This window comes from Zonotrichia albicollis, chromosome 5 (assembly GCF_047830755.1).
Source record: "Zonotrichia albicollis isolate bZonAlb1 chromosome 5, bZonAlb1.hap1, whole genome shotgun sequence".
NCBI lineage: Eukaryota > Metazoa > Chordata > Aves > Passeriformes > Passerellidae > Zonotrichia > Zonotrichia albicollis.
Window position 1 is genome coordinate 52,779,755 of NC_133823.1, and position 22,792 is coordinate 52,802,546.

General features: G+C 39.5%; 1 protein-coding gene across 8 annotated transcripts in view; it reads left to right on the plus strand.

Annotated features, from left to right (window-relative positions):
* JAKMIP1 (janus kinase and microtubule interacting protein 1) overlaps window positions 1-22,792 on the plus strand; it is a 143,658-nt gene that overhangs the window by 115,139 nt on the left and 5,727 nt on the right. For 5 of the 8 annotated variants that reach the window (XM_074541734.1, XM_074541731.1, XM_074541733.1 and 2 more), the window contains 3 exons: window positions 2,258-2,326; window positions 5,428-5,505; window positions 7,070-7,273. In XM_074541734.1, coding sequence (XP_074397835.1) covers window positions 2,258-2,326; window positions 5,428-5,505; window positions 7,070-7,273 — 351 coding nt within the window. The remainder of the gene's footprint in view (window positions 1-2,257; window positions 2,327-5,427; window positions 5,506-7,069; window positions 7,274-22,792) is intronic. The other 3 variants (XM_074541737.1, XM_074541736.1, XM_074541735.1) reach the window with 2 other exon arrangements.

The window sequence follows — 22,792 nt, forward strand, 5'->3', positions numbered from 1 at the left end:
GGAGCATGTGTTCATCCTTACATGAATATTGGGATTGTCTTGAGGTAAAGCCAAACTTAGGAAGGAAACCCAGTTTAAAAATAAAAACATGTTTTGGAGATATTCCCTTAGCATAAAGTACTAAAAATCCACTTAACAGAAGAGATCCATTCCCAGCAGTGCTGTGTCCTCATTGCTCTGGGTGTAAGGTGCCCTCTGTGAGGTGCCCATGGTCCCTTCTGGGCTCATTCCTGTGGGTGATGGAAAGAGCTCAGAGTAGTCATTGGTCCTCTCCTCTGCAAATTAATGCACATAGAGAAAAAGTAGTTTGCACAAGACAGTCAGGTCACTCATTTCTGTATGGCTAGTTCTTTACTTCCAGGGAATATAACCTGTATATGAAAAGGGTGACATTAAGAACTAAGAAAGACTGCATATTTCTCTGAAGAAGCTCTGTGCATCCTTTTAATATGTTTCCATTAAATCTTTCCTGATGTATTGTTGAAATTCAGAATCAGATATTTTAAATTAAAATTTGAGCAATTTTAATAATTGCCTTAATTGATATAATTTTGATAACCTACTTATCTAAATACCTTAAAGTAAATAATCTACATTAGGTAATTTAATGATCATTAATTTAAATGAGTAATTGCTATAAGCAAAATAAAAATGTGGAAAGGGCTAAAATCCCTATGTTTTTTCACTGTGCTGTGGCATTAAAAGAAAAGGAAATTTAGCACTTTATACCCAAAAAATGAAAGGAGAAGAATCCCACTATAAAGGGCTAAGACATAGACTCCCAAAAATACTGTTTTTGTCTCCTGTGCCCCATGGTTTATGAAAGGGTAACAGGCATAGAACGTTCAGAATCAACATTTCGTTTTGCATATCATTTGCATACCTTAAAAAAAAATTAGACCTCTAATTTTTGCAAATAGCCCTTCACTTGATTGAGGGTAGCTGTGAGAGATGCTCAGGATTTCCTATTTCCATTGATTTCAAAGGTTCAGAATGCTTGAATATCCATGGTGAGGCTTTCCTTAGGAATATCTTCAGCTTGTCACCTTTGAAATGAAGAAAACAAATATGGTGAAAATAGAATCTCTGGGGAATATGGTGTTCCTGTTAATTTTTTTTTTCTGTAGAAAGCTAACCTGCTAAGCAGATAAAACAAATTTTCATTCTTCCATCAGTCTCTTAAATAGTGGAAGGTTCAAAATGATGAAGTAATGAATTCACATTTCATAAGTTGTAAACTTATGTTTGAAATTTTCTGTGCAAATCTTGGGGGGAAAAAGCTAGTATATCAATAATTCCTTTGAGACTGAGGCCTAATGAATTCAGCAAAGCACTAAATTAAAAGAGTTGATGTGCAGAGGTTACCAAAAGACTTAAAGCAGATATGAGTAGTCCTGTGTTAGTAAACAAGGCAGTTGAGGAAAGCAAGAATTATCAGTGGCAAATCTGCTCTCTGTAAGCTAATCATGGCTCCTTATTGAAGACCAGTAGGGGAATTAAATTAAATAATTCAGAACTGACCATTTCCCTCCATTCCAATAAACTTAAATGGAAATATTAGCATAATCCTGGTGACAGTTATTAATTAAGCAAGAACCTTGTATCCATGCATTTAGCTATTATGATGTGTAATTTTTACCTTTGGAATGCAGTGGCTGTTTTTCATTCTGATTGTTTTGAATGTTCCCATAATGGCAAGGGATTCATAGTAGCAATGACAAGAGTTTCCTTGTCTGTCTGTTTTATTTTTCCCTCTACATTACCAATGTTTTGCAAGTCAGCCTTTTCCCACAAAGAGTGCAGCAAACTGTGCAGAATTAAGTGTTGAGTTTTCCACCTTGTCTTTTTTTAATTGCCATCTGGAAAAATGAAGGACTGGAGGCCTGAAGTGAGATGATGGTTTCACAAATCAGGCCAACAAGCATTTGAGTAAGAAACAACCAGGTTGATTTTGCATTCTTGCTCCAAATCTATTTTGCTTCTTGAACTTTACAGGGGAAAACCCCATTTTATTTTCTGTAGGAAAGCAATCTCCACTTGTGAGTCTTTAATGTGTCTCTGCAGTCCTTCATTCTGCCTGTGTTCCACAACCTGTTTATTCATGTGTGTCTCCAGAGTGATCAGATAGCATGGGAGGAATATATGCCTGGAAGTGCTGGCAACAAACTTGAAAAATGTTTGGTAGAACCTTTTTCAAAATCTCTGTTCATTTTCTTTTCTTTTTTTTTTTTTTTTTTTTCTCCTCACACTGCTATAGTGGTTGAAACAGATAGAGGGGACAGAAGCTGCACTGACACAGAAGATGTTAGACTTGGAGAATGAAAAGGTAAGAAACAATAGCTAAAAATTCATTTAACTAAAACTCATGTAAGGGATTGTGCATATATTTCATCCCAGGCCAGTTTGCTGCCTTTCTCTGCTTGACAGAGATGGCTTCATGGTAAAATAGGCAAGTGGTTTCTAGAACAATCTATTCCTTGTATTCTTTGGGTTGAGAGAGAATTTTCAAATCTATATAGAACAAAAATAGCAAAAATATATATGAATTAGGGCACAAAGGCATATCTGGAGAGCACATTAACCAGTGTGAAATTGTGTCTGTGCTTTCTTTGTATATTAATTTGTCAGGCAGCAGTATCATGTTTTTAATGTTGGGGTCATGCTAGTAGAATTGGCAAGGGTATTGCTTTGCTCTCTGGTACTCAGCTTCTGGACAAGCTGTCAAGACCTCTTACTCCAGGTGACCATTCTTGCCCCATGGCCTTCATGCTAAAGACAGAATGTTTTCTCAAAAAGCAGTTCTGTCTTAAAGAACAAACTGACCTTATTTTTCCATATGTTGAACAGTTTTAGAAGGAGTGTTTGGTTTTATTGGTTTACCATGCATGCTGTGCTCCACATCTTCAAATGGCAATCCAAACACTGATTAATCCTCACCACACCTTTTACAGGTAGATAAATAAGCAGCACTGCATTCATCCTAAAGAATGGGACAATGAGACAGGGAGGTTAAGTGATTTGCCCAGGGCCACTGAAGAAGTGTGTGTTTGAACCACAAACAAAAATAGAAGTGCTCAGACTGTGTTCTCTGTTGAGTTTAACCTGTCATACTGATTGTACTTTAACACAGATAAGAAGCTTTCCACATTTAGTATGTCTTTATTTTTAAGTCTTGTTATGGAAAAATACAAAGGCTCGGGAATGGGAAAGTGGCCACAAATACAAGATTCTTTTGTAAAGAAAAATGGAAAAAATAGGGGGTTTGTAACTTGAGATATTACCTTCCCCATTATTATCTGTGATGTTTTCAAGTCTTACCATGGATAGTCCTTCCATCTATTTGTTTAGCACAGCAATCTGAGAATGTGATTGACTCAATGAGTGGAGAAATTATATTCTAGCATGATACTTTTAGAAAGACTGAGCACTGGTGTAGTTGTCCTTGAAACCCATGTTAAGGGTTTGAGGTCCTAATCTTGTTTCCTTCCCTCTGGTTTTCTGTGGGCAGCCTTTGCTTTCCCTTTTGAGCAGTAACATGATCAGGGCAGCTGCGTTGCTATTCTGGGCTCTGGTGGTAGCTCTGACCCATTTTATAGTCTCAGACAAGTGAATCTACCTCTGTGGTGTCAGACACTTGTAAGAAAGTCAGGAGCAGGCCTGTCCTTTGCTGTGCTCTCCCAGGACAGTGCTTGGTGGTGTTTCATCTTGTACAACAGCCTTGCAGTTGCTGTAATTTTTCCATGTCAGAAAAAGAGCCACCTGGGTAACCATGGTGGCATTCAGTTGCATAAATGTGGCGTCTAATACCATATCACATTCTCCAGAGTTCTGAACTCAGAGTTCTGGAGATGCCCAATAACGGCTGAAAAATATGTGCTACAGGACTTGTTGGAGGCCATTTCCTCTCAGGACCAGGAGCATCTTTAGAATATGCTGGAGCAGAAAATTATAAAATGGCTATCATGGCAATAGATGTCCATCTGTTACTAACCAAATTCCAGCCCCAAGACCAAGCCCTGACTATTACTTTGGGTTTGCCTTGAATATTAATTAATAGTTAATAAAAAGAATTCCAAGTTTACAAAATAAATTAATAGTAAACATTATAGAGAACAAATGGCATCTTGTTCCTCTGAATCCTCTAATACTGGTCCTGTATGTTGCTACTGTTACCACTGGAAACTGACAGAAAAGTTGTCAGAAGTCCACATTTATGTCTGATAGCAAAATTTGGCCAAGTAAGTGACTTTGAGGCAATCCCATATCCAATAAAACTAACCAGAGCAACAATATTTGAATTTTTTAATACTGTTAATAAAAGCTGCAATTAGTCATCTTAAGACCCCTATGTATTTAATTTGGCATTTATTCTATATGTGGAGGAAATGCAAATGTTTGTTGATTAGAAAAAAGAATGATAGAAAATATTAAATTCAATCAAAAGGCTTTTCTGCTTTATGTTCTATTACTAATTCTTTTGAGTGCGAAAACCTGCTTTGAAAGAAAAGCTAATAAAATTAAGTAACACTTTGATATTCTCCTTGCTATCATCAAACCTGGTCTAGGGGGAGGTGTCCCTGCCCATGGCAGGGGCTTGGATCAAGATGATCTTTGAGGTTCCTTCCAACCCAAACCATTCTATGATTCTATGAATCAAAACATTCTAAAGGCTTGTCTAATCAGGCAACCGTTTCAATGTTCACAACTTGCTTGAAACATTTTTTGAATACTGAGTTCCACTGAAACCCCAGTCTATGGGGTTTATATATAATATATATAATATATATAAATATATAAGCTGTGAAAGTTGAGGAGTTTGATTTTTAAGAACAAAAGTAAACAATCCCTGTAAATCTTAGGTATGTTGAAAACTTCTTCAGCTCTTCAGCTACTCACTCAACCTCTCTGGGCATCACTTCACCTGTTTCAGTTTGGCCTCCTGCCTGTACAAGCTGAGGACTGAGTTGTTACTTCAGCTTCAGTAACAGATCACAGGATGGTGCTGCGGAATCCAGCTGTGGATAACCCTGCATGCTCGGGTTTCCTCCCTAGAAAAACACATCAGACAACAGCAATTAGGGCTTGCCCCATGATTTCCTTAAGGGTAATATTTCCATGGGATATTTTCATAAAGTGCCCTCTCTTGTGTTTCTCTTTTCCCTCCTGTGTAAGCTATTGGACCACATGCATGTACATCCCCACTCACCTTTTGCTGCACTTCTGTCAGGTCCAGGCAGGTTTGTGCACTGGTGTAGAGGTCAATGCTTTCTAGGTACAGCTTGTTAATATGAAACACAGATTTGAAGTGCTAATATTGTAAATTTGATATTCCAAATATCCTTAGGATGAACGTTTGCTATGGGTTTTCTTTTGCTTCCAAGAATTAGGATAAAGAACAAACACTCCCTTGTTTTTATTATTGCTCAGGACCTGTTCAGTAAACAGAAGGGTTATTTAGAGGAAGAACTCGACTACAGGAAGCAAGCTCTGGACCAGGCATACATGGTAGGAAAAGAACAGTCATTAAATTTTTTTGTTTGAACAGATATGATAAAATGCAGGGTTTGTTTTTGTTTTTTTTTTCTTTTAATCATAAATAGGAATGTTTTTTACTTTATATCTATTTTTTCCTGCCAGACTAGAAATCAAGTATTTCTTAAACAAAAGTTTAGGAATGGATTATAGTACTTACAAGTGTAACATTTTTGCATTGCATTTTTTATTCTATGATATGCAAACATCTTGTTGGTACATCTGGAAGCTGGTTTATGTGTGAAAAAAAACCACGGCTGCTAAAATACACCAGAAATTACTTTAGAACTTTTCCATTATTTCTTTTCCTGAAGCATTTGTAAGTATTACTGCTGCTAACCTATCCTAAATCAGGAATGCTTGTTCTTCCTCTGCGATTCTTTCCTGTGCGATCCTATCCAACCTTACCCTTCCTTATTTTCAAAAGGGAAGCTGCAACCTTGCCTTTTCTCAGGCTAAACAACAATCGGGAATTATCCAGGAATTGGTAAAACTACACGCACAACTTTGCAAATAGTGAGACTTTGGGAAATCAAAAAATCAAAAATATAATGGCTGAAGCACTATTTATACATCGTAAATATTTCTTCTGTGGAAAATGTTTTCAGAGAAGAAGCAAGGTCTAGTGCTCAGAGCAGATAACAGAGATAAAGCAAGCAGGCACTATTTCTAGCACTGTGACCTTGGGCAAGCCATTTAACCTCTCTGTGCAGCTGTTTATGCATCACTAATATGGATGGAATTACCTACCTCACAAAGGTGTTCTGAGGGCCAAAGGGATGTGGTCAGATGCTCTTGATCCAAATATTGTTAGTCTGGATGCTTGTTTTTGATAGGATCATGCTAACCCCAGTAATCGAGGAAACACTGCCATGATTCCTTCCTTTCCTCTTGGGAGTACAATTCTCCATGTGAATCTGAAGTTCTCCTGTATTGTGTGCTTTGCGAAGTACTGCAGTTTTGGTCAGTGCATGAGAATCATGTTAGGAATCTGGCAGACAGCAAGAGATGGATGAGGGATTAGTGTATACAAGTGTTCCTTCCTTCATTGCTTATGGCAGCTTGGAGCTAAGCCAGTGACACAGCCATGGCTATCATGTCACTAGGGCCACAGAGAGGGAGAGTGAGATTTCTGTTCACAGTTTTTCCTGGAGTCTTTTTATTTTATAGAATGGCTTAACAATTCAGCTGCAGTTGAAGGAAATCTGTTAGTTTGAGTTAAATTTGTAATGTTGAGCAGCAAGATTTGGAGTTTTATCAAGTACTGAATGCAGACCTATCTTCTGAATCTTTCTTAAATGGAAGAATCAATGATTTGCTAGAGCAGGACCCATCTCCCGGGTGTCCATCCGTGCCAGGAGGCTGCGTGCACTCTGTGTGGAATGCTCCTCACCGCTCACGCTTGCTGCTTTCTGTCTGTCTGTCTGTGTCCATCCTGCCCTCCTGCCTTGCTAGCCTCCTCCTCTAGCTCTTGGCGGGTCGTTTGCCTGCTGGATTCAAACGCCAGCCTGTCTGTGTGTGCTTTGGGTTGCACTAGAAAATCCAGGAGCTGGAGGCCACGCTGTATAATGCCCTGCAGCAGGATCCCGGCCGGCGGGCCAGCGAGTCGCTGACGGAGGCGCAGCGGGAGGATCTGCGCGCGGCGGTGGAGAAGGTGCGGCGGCAGATCCTGAGGCAGAGCCGGGAGTTTGACAGCCAGATCCTGCACGAGAGGATGGAGCTGCTGCAGCAGGCCCAGCAGGTAATCCCGGTGGTTCTCTCTCCTCCCCCTTGGTGTTGGTGTTACCTCTGTGGTTGCCGCCACTGCCCGTACGACAGCATCGCTTCACCCTCACCTCGTGGAGTTGTGTTCAGTCTGGTCTCTGTACAGCTCCCGTGCCAAGGAGCGTGTGGTGTCAGCACCTGGGTGTGCTGGGCATGGTGCACACTCAGAACAAGGCACTGTCTCACCACAAGGTGCTGTTGCACAACCTTTCGTGTGTGAGCAACCACACAGTCTCTTCCACAGGACTCCCATGGGAGCTTGTTGCAGGTTTGAGGCCTAAAGTAGAAAAAGTCAGAGTGGAAGGTTGTTAGTGTAACACTATGAAAGGAGTAAAGGCAGAAACAGTTACAGGAATCCAAGTTTTTTTTATTTTTTCCCCTATGGGAACCCAGAACATCCCTCTGGCTGTCCAGGAGGGCCAAGATCCCTGCCAGGGGGCTCAGAAGCCCTGGCACAGAGCCCAAAATGCCTGTGGTTTTGATTATGACCTGTGGAGCAAATTACCAACCTTATATGAAGATCAGCAAGCCACAACAGTTTAGGTAGAATATTAGTGAAGTTATCATGGGGTGGAAAAGTAGATTTTAGGGGTTTTGGTATGGAGGTTCAGGGAGCAAGATGGAAGAAACTGGGTGTGTGCAGCCTTTCTCCTCCTTCTTCTTGGCCTCCATCTCCTGCTGTGATGGTGGCACCTACAAATTGGCTTAGACTAGAAGCTCACTGTCTAACATAGGTGATAGGTATTGGAAAGTAATTTTAAACATGGTATACGTAGTTTTTAGTATAAAGCGGGGGGCAGGCAGAGTGCCTGGAACTGTCCTGCTGGATGGACCTCGGCAGGGCAGGAGAAAATTTTTATAGATAAGGCACAATAAACAACCTTGAGACCCAGAACTGAAGAACTCCGACTCATTCTTCAAGCGCCGGGCTGGGAAAAGAGACTTTTAACAATCTCAGGGTTGCAGCGACACAGAAAGGTCCTGAGATTCCCCTTTTTACTTATTTTAGCTATTTATGAACTCTTTTAAATAAAATAAAAAAGGAAGTCTCAGGAAGTCTTTTAAGAGGCTACTTACAAGCTTTCACTCCTTTAAATTAATTCAGGAAGCCTTGTCTGTCCAAACTGCTTCCTGAAGCACAACTATTGACAACCTGAATTTGGCAAGGTCCTGGCCTATAGAAGTGCAGTAATTATTTAGTGTTGGTAGCATTGTTAGTGTTTTTGTGCAAATATTCAGTGAAAGAAGGGAGCTGCATGTCTCAGGGTGTTAATTAATTACTACAGCAGAAATAATTGTTTCCAAGGATTTTGGCTCTCCTTTATAGTAGACTGTGGAAGTAGTAGGCAGATGTCCTAGATCTTATGGACTGCTTGGCTACTTTCTGTGCAAGTCTGAAATCACATATTGCAAATGCCAAAATTTGCTGTGCAGATGTGTCCAGAACAATGTTGCTATTTCAGGTGCTGATTCAGGAGCTGGGGCAAGAACTGCTTTCAGTTTAGTCCAAGCCTCTCTCTGTTCTGGTTGGCTTATAGATGAGTATAGATGAAAGTGGTGTAATGTGACCCAGCACTGTTGTGATCATCTCCTGTCATCCTATAGTGGTGGGAAGTGCTTATGGCGGCAGTGCTAGACCTGACCTCTGAGTTCCAAAAAGTTTCCTTTCTCTGCTCCTTGACTCTGTTGTGTTTGTTTGGAATGTGTAACATTGAGAGCAGGAGATGAACTTGTTTAATGGGTTGTCACCTAATTTTAGTAATCAGAAATGGTGCACAGAAAGCTGGAGAGGGTAGGCACCTGCTGCCCCTAAAAGCATCAGAAAGAGAGAGTAAATATATTAAATGTGGTAAATAAAGATGGAGCCAGAAGATATTAGTTTAATGTTATTAGTGTAGCTGAAAATTAGTGAGAATGGTTAGTCTCTTAGGCAGTCCAATTTCCTAGCCAGACTGTTGATGTTTTATTCAAAACAATAACACTTCTTTTCAGTAGGGTAAATATTGTTGTTGGTGATATTTAATGGGTATGAATGATATTGGGTGTTGAGTAATGCCTCTACACCTAAATAATTGACAATTTCAGATTTTAACATCAGACTAGATATAGTTTGGTCTTTTGTTTTCACCATGAATGTGGTTTGACATATTTTGTGCCCCTTGTTAGAGAGTAGTTTTTGGGGACCTGGGCAGAGCCTTTAAGTTGAGCTCATGTAATAGTGGCAAATAGAAAGGAAAAAATAACAGTAGATTTGTAAAGTGAAACAGTTGTCCCAGAGAACTCAAAATACATATTTTATGTATATCTGGGGTTTAATTTAGATTTTTTTTTCCAATTTGTTCCACACCCTGCTTACTGTCAATTAGAGCACTTTATATGCACATTTGGAGCACATCTTCTGTTAGTCCAGTTCATGCATTCACAGATTGCTTCACAACATAAGGTTAAATATGGTGAGTGCATAAGAAAACAAAAATGCCAGCATAAGCATAGCTTCATTAGCCATGGATGTTTATGTACCTGTCTCCAGGTACATAAACCCATTTTATAGGATGTCATTAGAGTTTCATGTTGTGCCCATCTCATTAGACATGCTAATGTTACAGCCCTGCAGGACATGTTAAACTGAATTCCACTGCTTAATAAGCATCTCAGCATTTTAGTCATCTATTTTTAACCCACACACACATGCCCTCCCCCCTACACATTCCCTATTAAACAGGAAAAACAAAGGCAAAGATGCTAGTTATTTTGCCTGGGATATTGGAGGGCTAATTCTCATGGGTTACTTTCATCTCACTAGCAAGTGACAGAAGCTGAGTGTTACACAAATGAAACCCCACTTGTGCTGAGAGAATCCGAATGAATGGATGAAACTGCACTAAGAGAAATACGTCTCTGATAAGTACCCTCCTTTCCTCATGTATTTACATCCAGGGAGAGTTTTGCTGAAGCTGTGACACCAGCAAGCACCCACTGCACTTTGTTCTGGCAAAACAGTTGTCTAGACCTGGCCAGATTTTACAGTCTGCAATGCCTCCACAGTACGTGCAACACTTTTTCCTCTGCTGGAGTGGAGGTTACAGAGAATGATGGACCTGCAAGGCTTAATACAGAGTCTCTTTGTTGCAAACACCCTCAAACTTTCCCTGAAACAGAAATAATGTATTAAAGACTCCAAATTCTATGAAATTTTTGAATTACAATCACTTCAGAAGGCCTGTTACTTTGCCTTCATTACCTTCTGGTCGCCCGATACAAGGGCTTCAAAAGAACAACTCTGCTTATCTGGCAGCCTGGTAACAGTCTTCTCTGAGTCAGAGTTTCTGTGTCATAGAGTGGGGGTTCAAGGAGGTCTGGTGATGAAGAAAGAGTTCCCTCCTTCTGCCTATAAATGCTCCTTGACCAGACATGCATGGTGCAGAAATGGGAGAGCATGTGGTGAAAGCTATAGGTTGGTATGCAAGGTTTCCTTAGAGATTAATTGCTTCATGCAGGGACTTTGAGGATTTAGTGTGTGAGGTGCTGGCTTTGCAGAGCTGGTAAATGTCCTTCCTGTCTGAGAGGGACAGGGATGGGCATAAGGAAATGGGTAAATGGCTGCCCAGGTGTGAGTTGCTTTATTTGTTTTTCTTTGTCCAGATGTAAAGCTTGAGTTCTTGGCCACTGGGTATTGGCTTTGTTACAGTGAAATAAATATATCTTAGGAAGTTGGGCTCTGTATTACATTGGTAGGTCTGTTCTTCTTGGGTGTGTACAGCCCCACATGATTACTGTTCATTAGTGTATAAATGGAACCATTCATGTATACCCATTGTGCATTAAGGAAAGCAGGCCTCTGTGGAGCCAAATTAGACATGCTGTGTGATTAGATCTGCTTGCTAAGGCACACAACACTTTTATTAAACCCAGAGTGCAACATGCAGGTCTGGGGGATGGATCCTCAGCTGAAATATGTTGGCAGTACTCCCTCTAAGTCAGAGAGGGTGCTCTGATTTACACCATCCTCTCTATTTGGAGGAGGTAAAACTTGTTAATTAAAAATCTGTCGTGAGCAGCTTGTGCTATTTGCTTCCAGCAATAGGGCATGTGCGGATGTTGCCATCAGAAAAGTCTCATTGTGCTACACTGCTCTTACAACCTTTTGGAAATCAATGTCTGGATTATTTTTAGCAGGACTTCATTTATAAGTAACATTTGTGCTATAGTCAGTGCAGTGGAATGACTTTACTGCTTTTTTTGAAAATCTGAAGGTCATTACTAGCAAGTTCTGTTAAGAAGAGTAATTTTTTTATGCATATACTTTGAATCATTTCTAGAGGGAGAGAAAAATGTGTTGTGTAGCTATAAAATCCATCTCAGAGAAAAGCTATTTTAAACAGAGCAATATGTTTCTGAAGAAGTGATATCAACTTCCTAGTCAAACAAAGTAAAAAAAAACCCCATAAAATAGACCCCCCCCCAAAAAAAGCAACAGCTCAGAAAATCCACACAACATTATGCTTAGTTCACCTTCAAAATATATTGTAATCGTCTTGTCTTCTAAAACTAGTAACTATTTAAATGTCAAATTATGCTTTATATAAATCAAACAAATTAAAAACCAAAATATATTATTGTTAGTTTTACTGTAGCTGTTTCTGGAGTATGAAACTGGGGAAAGTCAGCAGAAGCAGGTTTAAAATTAGGATAGATTTATTCAAATTGCCCTGTTGGCAGTATCCAAACATGAAGAAAATTTATAATAGAAAAGTAATTTATTCTGATTTCATCTGAAGTTATTTTAAATCCAAAGAGAAGATAGAAAATCCTTGAAGGACAGCAGATTGACACACAATTCCAAAAATGGCTGCTGCCAGTCAGAAGGTATATGAAAGACAGATTTTATTAATGTAGTCCAATAATTTCCTAGAGCAGTCTTATCTCTGTATAAAATTGTTAGGGAAAAAAAGAAAGATAAAAGATCGTTTAGTTTATTGTGTCATCAAAAAGTGTGATTTTTTCCCCCCCTAAATTGTACTGTAGTACTGTACTAAGCTGAGTGTGTTTTCTTTTAACTTGAGTTAGAATATTCTTGGTTGAAGCTCAGTTTTACAGAGTAAAAGGAATCATTACATTAGTTCTAGACCTGCATATAAAATATCTATGAACTGCTGAACTCATCCAATTCCAGCTTTAAATAGTTAGAACATAGCTGTAAAAATTTTAACTATGTTTTCATTAAACTAGGGCATTTACTCTCGTGACCAGATTGGATTATTCAAAAGTAAGAAGAGCAGAAATGAGCACTTTATTTGCACGTTTTACTGGAAGGAGGCAAAGCTTTAGGACAGAGCAGGTACTGACCTCCAATTGCCACTCCACAGGGAAGGATTCACTGCTGGCGTGGGGCCTGCTTCTTATGGACACCAAGGAAAAGTCAGAGGCACCAATGTCCTTTTTCATCCTAAAATGTCAAAATATCACTTGAAATTGAGAAACAACAGCTAATTTTCATCACTAAGTTCCTTACTTCTTCTTCTGACCAGCAGTTTTTTCTGAGGGCACAGCTCTTCTGGCTTAAAGGCCAAACAAAGCTATGGCAAATGCCATTGCTCCGTGAGTTCTTCCTGCTCTCTTCTATATGGACAACTTTTCCATACTGGGAGAGCAGTTTACAAATCCATAGGGCTGGATGTCACCATATCTATGTGAACATATAGGCTCAGCCATTTATAATAGATATTTGTGTGGGAAGGGGTGTGGTTGGTGTTTATTTCTCACCGAAGGAATATTATTAAGGTTTAATGTTTGATGGGAAAACTTTTGGGGAGGGAGAGAGGATGCTGTGCTCAGTGTACCTCATTGCTATATAAAAATATAGGCATTGATAGGCATGAGGAGGTGTTGTATTAAATCTGTCCTCTCTGGCACAATGCTGTGTGAAAGAGAGGACAAGTTAAAGACAACCGCTCCTCTACCATGTTGCCTTGTCCTAGCAAGTCTGGCTTGGTCAAAAATTCACAGCTGTGCCCCACAATTTAGAAATTAGGTGAATTATTACTATGAACCTTGCTATAATAATAAATGGGGAGGCTCAGATTATTTTTCTTCCAAATCTACCTAGATTTATTGGTTTAATGATTTTATTTTGAATCTTGAATGTTAAGGTGCTAGCTGTTTGCATACAATATGAAGAGGTACACCTAGGGTAACCACTGATTTTTCTTTTTTTTCCCCCATAGTATTAATGGTCTGCAGTTTGTTGTTAAAAATGTAATAGATTACTGTTGATAATGCAATTTTTATCTTCATGAATCGCTGTTAAAAGCATCTGATATACCACAGCTGTATAACTGTCATCAATATTCATCAAGCACATCATGACTAGGCTAATCATGGTTGACCTGTGGTATTGATTTGTCATGCAGGAGTGAGCATGGAGTCTTTCAGCGCATTATTGCTGCTATAATGACAATATCACAATAAACTTCTGTAATTTCCTACAGCAGACATGCATGGCAGATGAGGGTTAATTTTAGTAATTTCTGCATGTTCATCTTACAGTGTTTCCCTGTGTATGTTTTCTTTATATAGTCTTCAACTGTGTCTGCTTTGCTTATTGCTTTAGTGATGCTACTTGTATGAAAAAGTGGTGATAGAAGGACTGCTGTAATACCTAAAAAAATACATCTGAAAGGTCTGCTCTCTTTGTCCTAAACAATGTTTGACTGAGGTTCTACTCCAAGTAAGAACAACTGTATGCCTTGCAATAATATTAGTATCAAGAAAACTCTGATCTGAAATTTGAATGCTGAAATCCTCTCATCTGATATCCTGAATACCCTGATTCTCAGGAAAAGCCAGTGGGAGCTGAGGAAAGCTAAAAGGGAAAGTATGTGAAGTTTGTTACAGAAGCTAAGGATAAGTGTATTTTCATATGCCCAATGCATACAAACACCATTATAATTACCTACATAGGAATTTGTTATTTAAATACCTGAATGTAAAAGAATCTAAATGTAATGATAAATATTACATTATGCTTCTGTTTGTTGTTTTGTTTTTTTTCCTGCCTGGTAATGTGTCTGGGCTGTCACAGAGTCAGTTTTAACATGTGGAATGGGTTTTGTCTTCTGAGCTCACATAGACTTAGCATAGCCATTCTGTGTAAATATAAATCTAATATGACTTAAATTATTGTTTTTCCCTAATGAAAAAGCAATAGGACTGTTGATATTCTTCTGTTAGATATCAAAATATGTTGTTGCATAAATTCAAAGATTCTCAGTGTTAAAAAAGATGAATCAAGTTTTCTAATAAATACTACATACATATAGTAATTTGTATCAGATTATAACAGACAGTTATTTGGGGCTGAATGCATTTATAAAATTCACTGCCTTACATCTACAAATGTGACTGAATACATATGCTGAAAAATGCATCAGTGCAGCTGCTAAAAGGTTCATTCTCCACAGAAAGGCAAATAAAGAAATTACAGATGCATAATAAAGATTGAAAAGAACAATTTTCCTACGTCAGTAACTATTAATTGGATTATAATTAGACTGCAGAACAGAGAAAAGAATGAAATTTTTACCTGCTATGCAAACAACAAAATAATGATTGAGAATCAGAGAGGTACAGTCCATCCAAAATGATCTATTATTATCATATGCAACTGGCTGAAATTTACACTAAGTTTTCATTCATGAAGTAAAATAAGATGTCAACAAAACCAATAATGCTTAAGCTAATGCTGTTGCAGTGGCATTTCTGTTTCCTTATGACCATTATGCAAAATCACATTCTAGGAACATGGGATTAAAGGGAACATTTGGATTTCTGAATACACACCCCTTCCAGCAGCAGATCCAACAGCTTGAGTAATGCATGTGACAATTGCCTATGCAAATTGTATTGTTAAAACACTACATGCTTTTAAACAGCTGTTAAAATGCATTGGATCTCAAAAAAGCCCAAGAAAAGAATGTGCTTATCCATCACTTTAGTGATTTGAATAATAGCTAAAGGCAAGTCAGTTTATATTCATCTTTGTTTAAATTTGTACATGTAACAGTTATGCCATTCACACTGCTGAAGATCTTACATACCTGTGTCTTAACAGTGAGCAGAATCTTCTTAAAATAAAGATGTAATGAAACAATATTGATTCTTCCCTCTGTCAGATTGATAAAATATTTCCCATGCTAAATTTTGCTGTAGAATGAGATACTTTCTTGATCATAAGATGGCTTCAGAGTTTCAAAACATGGTTCACATCAGATGTAGCCTGTCCTGTGAAAGGACATTAACCTGAACCTTTCCAACATTTCAGGGCCAGGCTCTAAGCAGCTTAGCAAATCCTTCTTTGTCTGCTTTGTGCTAAAATTATCAAATTGTTTTCTTGGATTTGCTGGTGAATGTAAATCCAATAAGAGTGTGTCACAGGAACTGTTAAGGTGATTTCTAACTGCCCTGATTAGTACATTCTGTATTTTCACAAGTGCAGTAGCATGGCAAGGAGCATATTTTGAGTCTATATTAATTGATCTTCTTGGTGTTGCTGTCTGTAAAAACAGTACATTCATATGGGTGGGCTCTTCACTTACCTATTTAGGGAACAAGAACATCAGTTCTACAGTTTGACACCTAAATGAAGCATGATGTGGTGATCATTGTCTGAAAGACAAAATTTGTCACAGAAGTTTTTTTCCAGATAGATTTTTCCCCATTTCCCAGAGCTTCTTGAGGATTTGAAGCCACTCAAGGAGTTGTCCAGGACTGTGAATGTCTGACTAGCCCTGTGGGTAAACTGGACAGAAGGCTTGTATGAAGAAGTCCACTTCATGTAGCCTGCGACACTGCCCAGTGTAGAGAAAATGCAAAAATTCTGTCTATCTGTGTAACTAAAAAGGCAGCTGGCACATCAAGTAAAAAAAAAAAATGGAATCTGTGAAAGGCACCATGTAATTGTAGAGTGACACAGTCCATTTCTCATCAGAACTTGAAGTAGCTTGAAAGACAAGTTTAATCACATGAGGAAGTGTACACATTGGGGCTGCTTAGGGGAGGAAATCTGGACCTGGCATTTAAGTGCAGTGGGGCACTTCTGACCATCTCAGATCAATTTTCTTTCTTTGTATTGCTGAAGTTCCTCCCATGTCTAAATTTATGAGGAATCATTACTGGGCTGAAATGTTGCCTCCAGTATAAGAATGATAGCTCTGAGGCTGCAATCTAGGGCTCACTGAACTCAGACTAAGGATTTCCATTCATTTCAGTGCTCCTTTACAAGGGGAGCAGTATTAATGGGAATGGTACTTAATGTAGATGGATTGCTATTAAAACACATGCTGAGCACTCATACTTCATTTGTTCTGTGTGGGAATGCCATTAACCTTCTTCTTTTTAAATGGAGCAATACTGTCATTTTGGCTAAAGCACAAGCTGAGTCTTCTAAGACTGTGTTACTGAAATGTCTCTATTAGTGAAAGTAGAGTAATATTTCCAGGCGCACCATCATGCTGCTTGCATTTTGCCTAAACTTTGATTCCTCAGACTTCCCAGAGATGTGGCTTGCAGTGTAGCTGCAGGAACCAAAGCATGCTACAAATGACAGAAATTTGCCTTTTGAAATCAGTAGCTGGCTGGCTCTTTGCTGGAAGTGTACTAATATGATTTCATTGGACTCTTTGTCTTCAGTTCAGTTTTAAATACTGGTTTATCCTTTTTGTTTCATCCTTGTACAAGGGAGTAATGCCAATAATCAATCTGCATCCAGGGTTATTAGCCTCATGCTGAGTTTGGATGCAGATTGGTTATTGGCATTACTCCCTTGTACAAGGGTGCAACAAGGGTGCTGGAAATTTTCCAGCTATCAGGAAAATTGAGCTGTAGGTGCAGAGATACCTGAATTGGTCCACCAAGGCCAGCTCAGGTACATACTGCCTATAAAGCAATGCTTCTGTCAGACTTAGACACTCCCGCTCTGTAGGAAGGTCAGACCTGCTGGGAGGTCCCATCTTGGTGGCTCAGTCCTCTGCTACTCAAGAGCTGACTTATCTTAATTTCCCTGACAGTACTGGAAGGTACTTGTCATCCAAGTTCACCAAAAAGAATTGCTTAAGTGAGTCATTGGATTTCAAGAAGTGGATCCTGTTTCCCAGAAAAATGAAGTTTCCATCATGAGGTGAAAGGAAATGGAGGGTTAATGAGCATTTATGAGTATAATCTTCTGGACATTAATTCTACTGCTGAAAAAACCATCAAATTTCTTGCTTTTGGGGCAGTTGGACAGTCCTTTGTGTTTGGGATCTCTCCAGGAACTAAACTGGAGAAGCCTGCAGTCAGTGAACATATAATTTATATACTGTGGTTGACTGATGGTGAATGTCCCTTTTGTGACTCTGTTAGTAACAATGTCATATGTAGTGCCTCCATTAGGAGCAGTCTTTGCCTGTCTTGGCATTGCAGACTTCAAAAGGAAATGTGTTCTTCAGCTGCCTGACCCTTCTGGGTGTGCTCTCCTTTACCTAACTGTTAGCATTTTTAGGCTGTTAATCTGTGCCTCCCACTTTGGTACATGTGCTGCATGTGTAATGACTATGAAGAAAAGTTTTATAATGCAACTTAAAAGTCTGTTCAAATTGCAACTAAATAATAAGTAAGGCATCTTGAGCATAGTTTTTTTGTGTGTCTGTCTGGCAGTGGGGTGGATCTGTGAGCTGAGCCCCCCTCCTGGCAGAGCTGCAGCTCTGCTGAGCATAGCCTGGCCAGCAGAGCCATCTGCTGATAGCTCTGCACAGGGAGTGCTCAGCCCTGGCTGCGCCGCGCCTGCCTGGGAGCACTCACTCAGGAGAGGCAGCAAACTCGCTGCTACTGCAGGAACGATTTATTTATCGAGCAGATCCCTGCCATGCTGAAATAGAGGCTGGTCCAGCCCTCTTTCAAAACCCAGGGAAACTGCATGCAGGGAATATTTAGAAAGGCACCATCTATATTATTTTGTGATGAGATTTTATTTAGTATTGTAATAAAATCAATGAGAAACATGTATTCATTATTTTGTCATTTTGGTTTTGAATACAGGCAAGGAGGACAGTGTTAGGAGTCCATCCCTTATGTTTACTCTCCTCTCTGGCATGGTTGCACTCCCATTGCCCTGTTCTTGCCTGACTTTGGCTCTTTGTTTGCCTACAGTAACTCCATTGAATGATTTGACTACACAGTGCTGTTCTCATGAATCCAAGAAAGATGCACTCCTGTGACTGAGGGGCAGCTATTAGCTGCAGGAACACAGGAATTACTGGAACCCAGCAGAGCACTGCCCTGCATTGTCCCTAATCCTTGCTCTGACTGTGACCAAGCTAGGGGCTCCAAAGGAAACACAAACACTGCTGGACTCAGGCTGCCTATCAATAATTCCTATCCCTCTCTTTTTAAAAAATGAAATGAAGAACAGCCTGTGGCTTTCTTTTCAGCTGAGACTTATCAAGGTTCTGAGAGCAAAATAGAGTCAATTTTGTTGCTTCCTCACACTTTTTTTGCACTGTTGAATATATTTTGGATTTGCAAGGTTCCTGCAAGCCATGTCATGGGTAGAACTGAATTCATCTTTTATAGCACAATTGTTACCACTCTATACCACACAGCAGGAAAAGCTCAACTTAATGATCAATTTACACTGAAGCATAAAAATATGTAGAATTTCGTGATAACAATGAAATAGTTCTGCATGATTTGTTGTCCTAGTCACACTTTTGCAAACATAAACAAATCAGAATATACTAAAAGCATTTAATCAAGTGTTGAAATCTGAGAGTCCACAGCTTCTTGATTGGTAATTCTTGCAAATTAAAGAAACAGTAGGTAAAGATGTAAAGGCTTATACTGAATCTCAAACAGTCCTGCCTTGGTCTTAATTGGTATCTCTAACTTTTTTGTAATTTCCTTCTCAGTAATTAAATATAACCTTTGACTGATGAACATATCTTGCTACTTCTAGGAAATACCTTTTTGTTACAGCTATGATCATTTATCATACATGTATTTTTTAAAGTTGTTTTTGGAAATTGCCATCTTTGTGATCAAGATAATGCAGTAAATGCAGATAGGTACAAGAGAAAATTATTCTTTTTATGTGGTAAATACTAAGGCTTTCTCTACAGTTAAATAGAAATAAATGATTAAATCATATTTTTGAGGATATATAACTAGCTGAACTATGCTGGTTATCTGCCAGGTCTGTCCCTGAGCAATCAGAGGATATTCATGGGAATAGCTACACCCACTTCATCCTCCTGGATAATCCTCCCGGGGGAAGCAAGGAAACAGCTAGGAGCAAACAACCCCAAGCTTTGGTACCTGATGAACAGTTCCAGCCCAAGGTTGTGTTTTAAAACCAATTTTGACCTGTCTAGATTTGGACTCTTTCATTTTTGCAGCAAAGAACTTAGTTACAAAATTTTACTCATTGGCAGAAAAGTATTCTGTCACTATGATTTGCACTCATATGAGAGGAATACAAGCTGTTTAAACATTCACCTGCCTTCAGCACCAATCTGGAGCAGCTCTGAGCACACATTTATACCCATCAGTACCTGCCCTGCTGCTGTGCCCACCCTGTGCAGGGCAGCAGCAGTGCCCTGGGCACCTGCCAGCCCAGGCCCTGCGCCATGGCTGTTATCAGAACCTTCCCAGGCACAATTCAGTGAGGTGATAAGCAGTACAGCACTGCAGCAGGCAGGAAAAGCACAAAGTGGCCACTACTGAGCAGTAGATTCTAACACACAATCAGGTAATCAAGCCCCAGGGCAGGAACAGGAGCCTGCTGATCCCTGGCTGAACAGCACAGAGAGCTGTAAATTCAATCTAGTGCATCCCAATTAAACCTGCTGTTATCTCAAACCATTCAGCCCCGCACTGGCCACCAAACAGAGCACTGGGCACCAAAGAGATCTCCTGTGCTTTCACCCCCTCTGGCAGCCAAGCCCCACACGGCCACTCACTCCCTCCCTCCCCAGCAGGATCAGGAAGGAATTGGAGGTGCAAACTAGAAAACTCATGGGTTGAGATAAAGACAGTTTGATAGGGAAAGCAAAAGCTGCACAGAGAAGCCAAACAAAAGAAGACATCAATTCACCACTTCCCATGGGCAGGCAGGTGTTCATCCATCTCCAGAGGAGCAAGGACCATCACATGTAACAGGGACTGGAGCCAACAAACACCACCATTCCAAATGTTCCCCTTTCCACCTTCTTCCTCCCACTTTATATACTGAGCGTGATGTCACATCATTTGGAATATCCCATTTGTCACTTTGGGTCACCTGTCCTGGCTGTGTCTGCTCCCAGCCCCCCATTCACCTCCAACTCCCCTGCCAGAGTGGAGTGAAAAAGCAGAGAAGACCTTGGCTCTGTGTAAGCTCTGCTCAGCAACAACAAAAACATCTCCATGTTATCAACCCTGTGTTCAGCACAAATCCAAAACACAGCCCCATAGCAGCCACTGTGAAGAAAGTTAAATCTACCCCAGCCAAAACCAGCACAATCTGCCTTACTGTTACCAATCTAGTTGTTTTGAGGGGTTTTTGTAGATTTTAGGTGCTCAGAGATTCAGTCCTTTGTGTATTCCCTTTCAGCTGGTAGGTTGTCTTTGTATTTTAAGTGATTTTTAAGAAAGTATATGTTTTTGCACCTTAAAACTATTATCTATCTTCCATCTCCCAAAATTTAACAGTTATTGTGGGAAGGAATTGGAAAATGGAAGCTTCAGCCCTTTTTTTAGAACTCTGAATAGATGGAGAAAAAAGCTGGATAGCTATAATCTTGAAAAGATGAAAAATTCATGGGGGAATAATAACATCTCGATTTTTACTTGATTAACAGAATTCCCAAATCCTAAAAATGCCATCTTATCCTAATTAGCTTGTCCTTTTAGAGATGAACACTTGCTCTAAACCCTGAGGTGAGAAAGCCACCAGATGTTCGGTGGCTTTAAATTATTTTTTTTTTCTTTATATTCTTTTTTTTTTTTCTAAAGGTAGAGTCTCAGGAGTTATTGAAAAATATCTTCAGATGATAAATCTTGAAGATGGAAATGATAATTTAAAACATTGCTTCTCTCCACTTATCTCACTGTGGTCAAATTTTATCTGAGAGCATCAGAGCACAACCCCCAGAGAACTGAATTCTGTCAGTTAGGTCTGGGGTGTGGTTAGAAGCAGGAATCAGCATAACTGTAATGAGTTGGAGAGAAACAGGAGTCTAACCTGATGGATTAGAGATGTTGGGGCTGATTCCAACTGCCTGTTCTCATCCCATGGTTTTTCACAGTATTGTAACATTCCTGCTACGTAAAGATGAACACTTGGGAGATAGGCTTGCCTTGAACAGGGTGTAGATGAGCTATAAATCAATTTAAATGGAATAGAGGAAAAGTGGAATTAATACAGCTGTGCTTGGGGCATTTGTGATTGTCAGCAAAGGTGCATTCACTTATATCACCTGAGGGTAATCTGGCTCATGCTGGTTTGAGCATTATCTGGGGAAATCTTTGAGCACTGCAGCATGATATAGTGTAGGTTTTGATTGACTTACACTACATGTATAATATTCAAAACAGGATTTAAGTTAAATCTTCAATTTTGGAACAGGAGCAATGATAACAAAGCTTTTTTTCTCATGGCTTGTCTTCAACATTTGTGTGCAGGAGCATGCCCTAGGAAAAGTGAACTTCAGGGTTGTGTGTACCTCGTTTTTGGAATAGTTCCAGGTTAGATTTGTGATTTTCAGGCCAAAGTCCATGTTTCTCTAAAGCAGTTTGGTCACTGGCTCACTGCTGCCTTGCTGCAGCTGTCCTGGGCTATGAGTGTGGAGCATTTACCCTGGTTGAGGTCTTAGAGCTGAATGCAGGTAACAACTACCAGCAGCAGCTGATACACACAGGTTTGTGAGTGATGGCTGGCTGTTGTTTTGAAAGAGGTATTGTTGTTCACATCAATTTGAGAGCCATGAAATAATTTGGGAGTGAGGCAGCAGCAGCTGCATTAATTGTACTCACCTATGCCATCCACGTTAGAGGAGATGATAATTTGTCTTTCCAAGGTCAGGAACTGTTAACACCCCTAGCTGGTGTAGGCCAGGCTGAGACTGGGTTGTTAATCCCCAAAAAAATCTCGTTGTATGAAGTTGTTTCTTGATCACCAGTGACTGTTAGTAGAATATTTCAGGCGTCTGCCTATACAAAAAATTATTTATTACCTACTTTATCTGTAACAAGTACATTATACTGAAAGTGTTATAAATGCATCTAAATTGTATAAGACCCTCAACATCAAAATAAAAATAAAAATAATAAAAATGAAGTGTGACTTATAGAAAGGAAATAAGGAGATATGTGATACAGAAAAGAATAAGATAGTGGACCCAGCAGCAGTCATGTTTTTGAAGAATCTTTGTGAAACTGAACAAGAAAAATCCTTAAAAATATGGGGAGCTACAGTGAAGGAAAC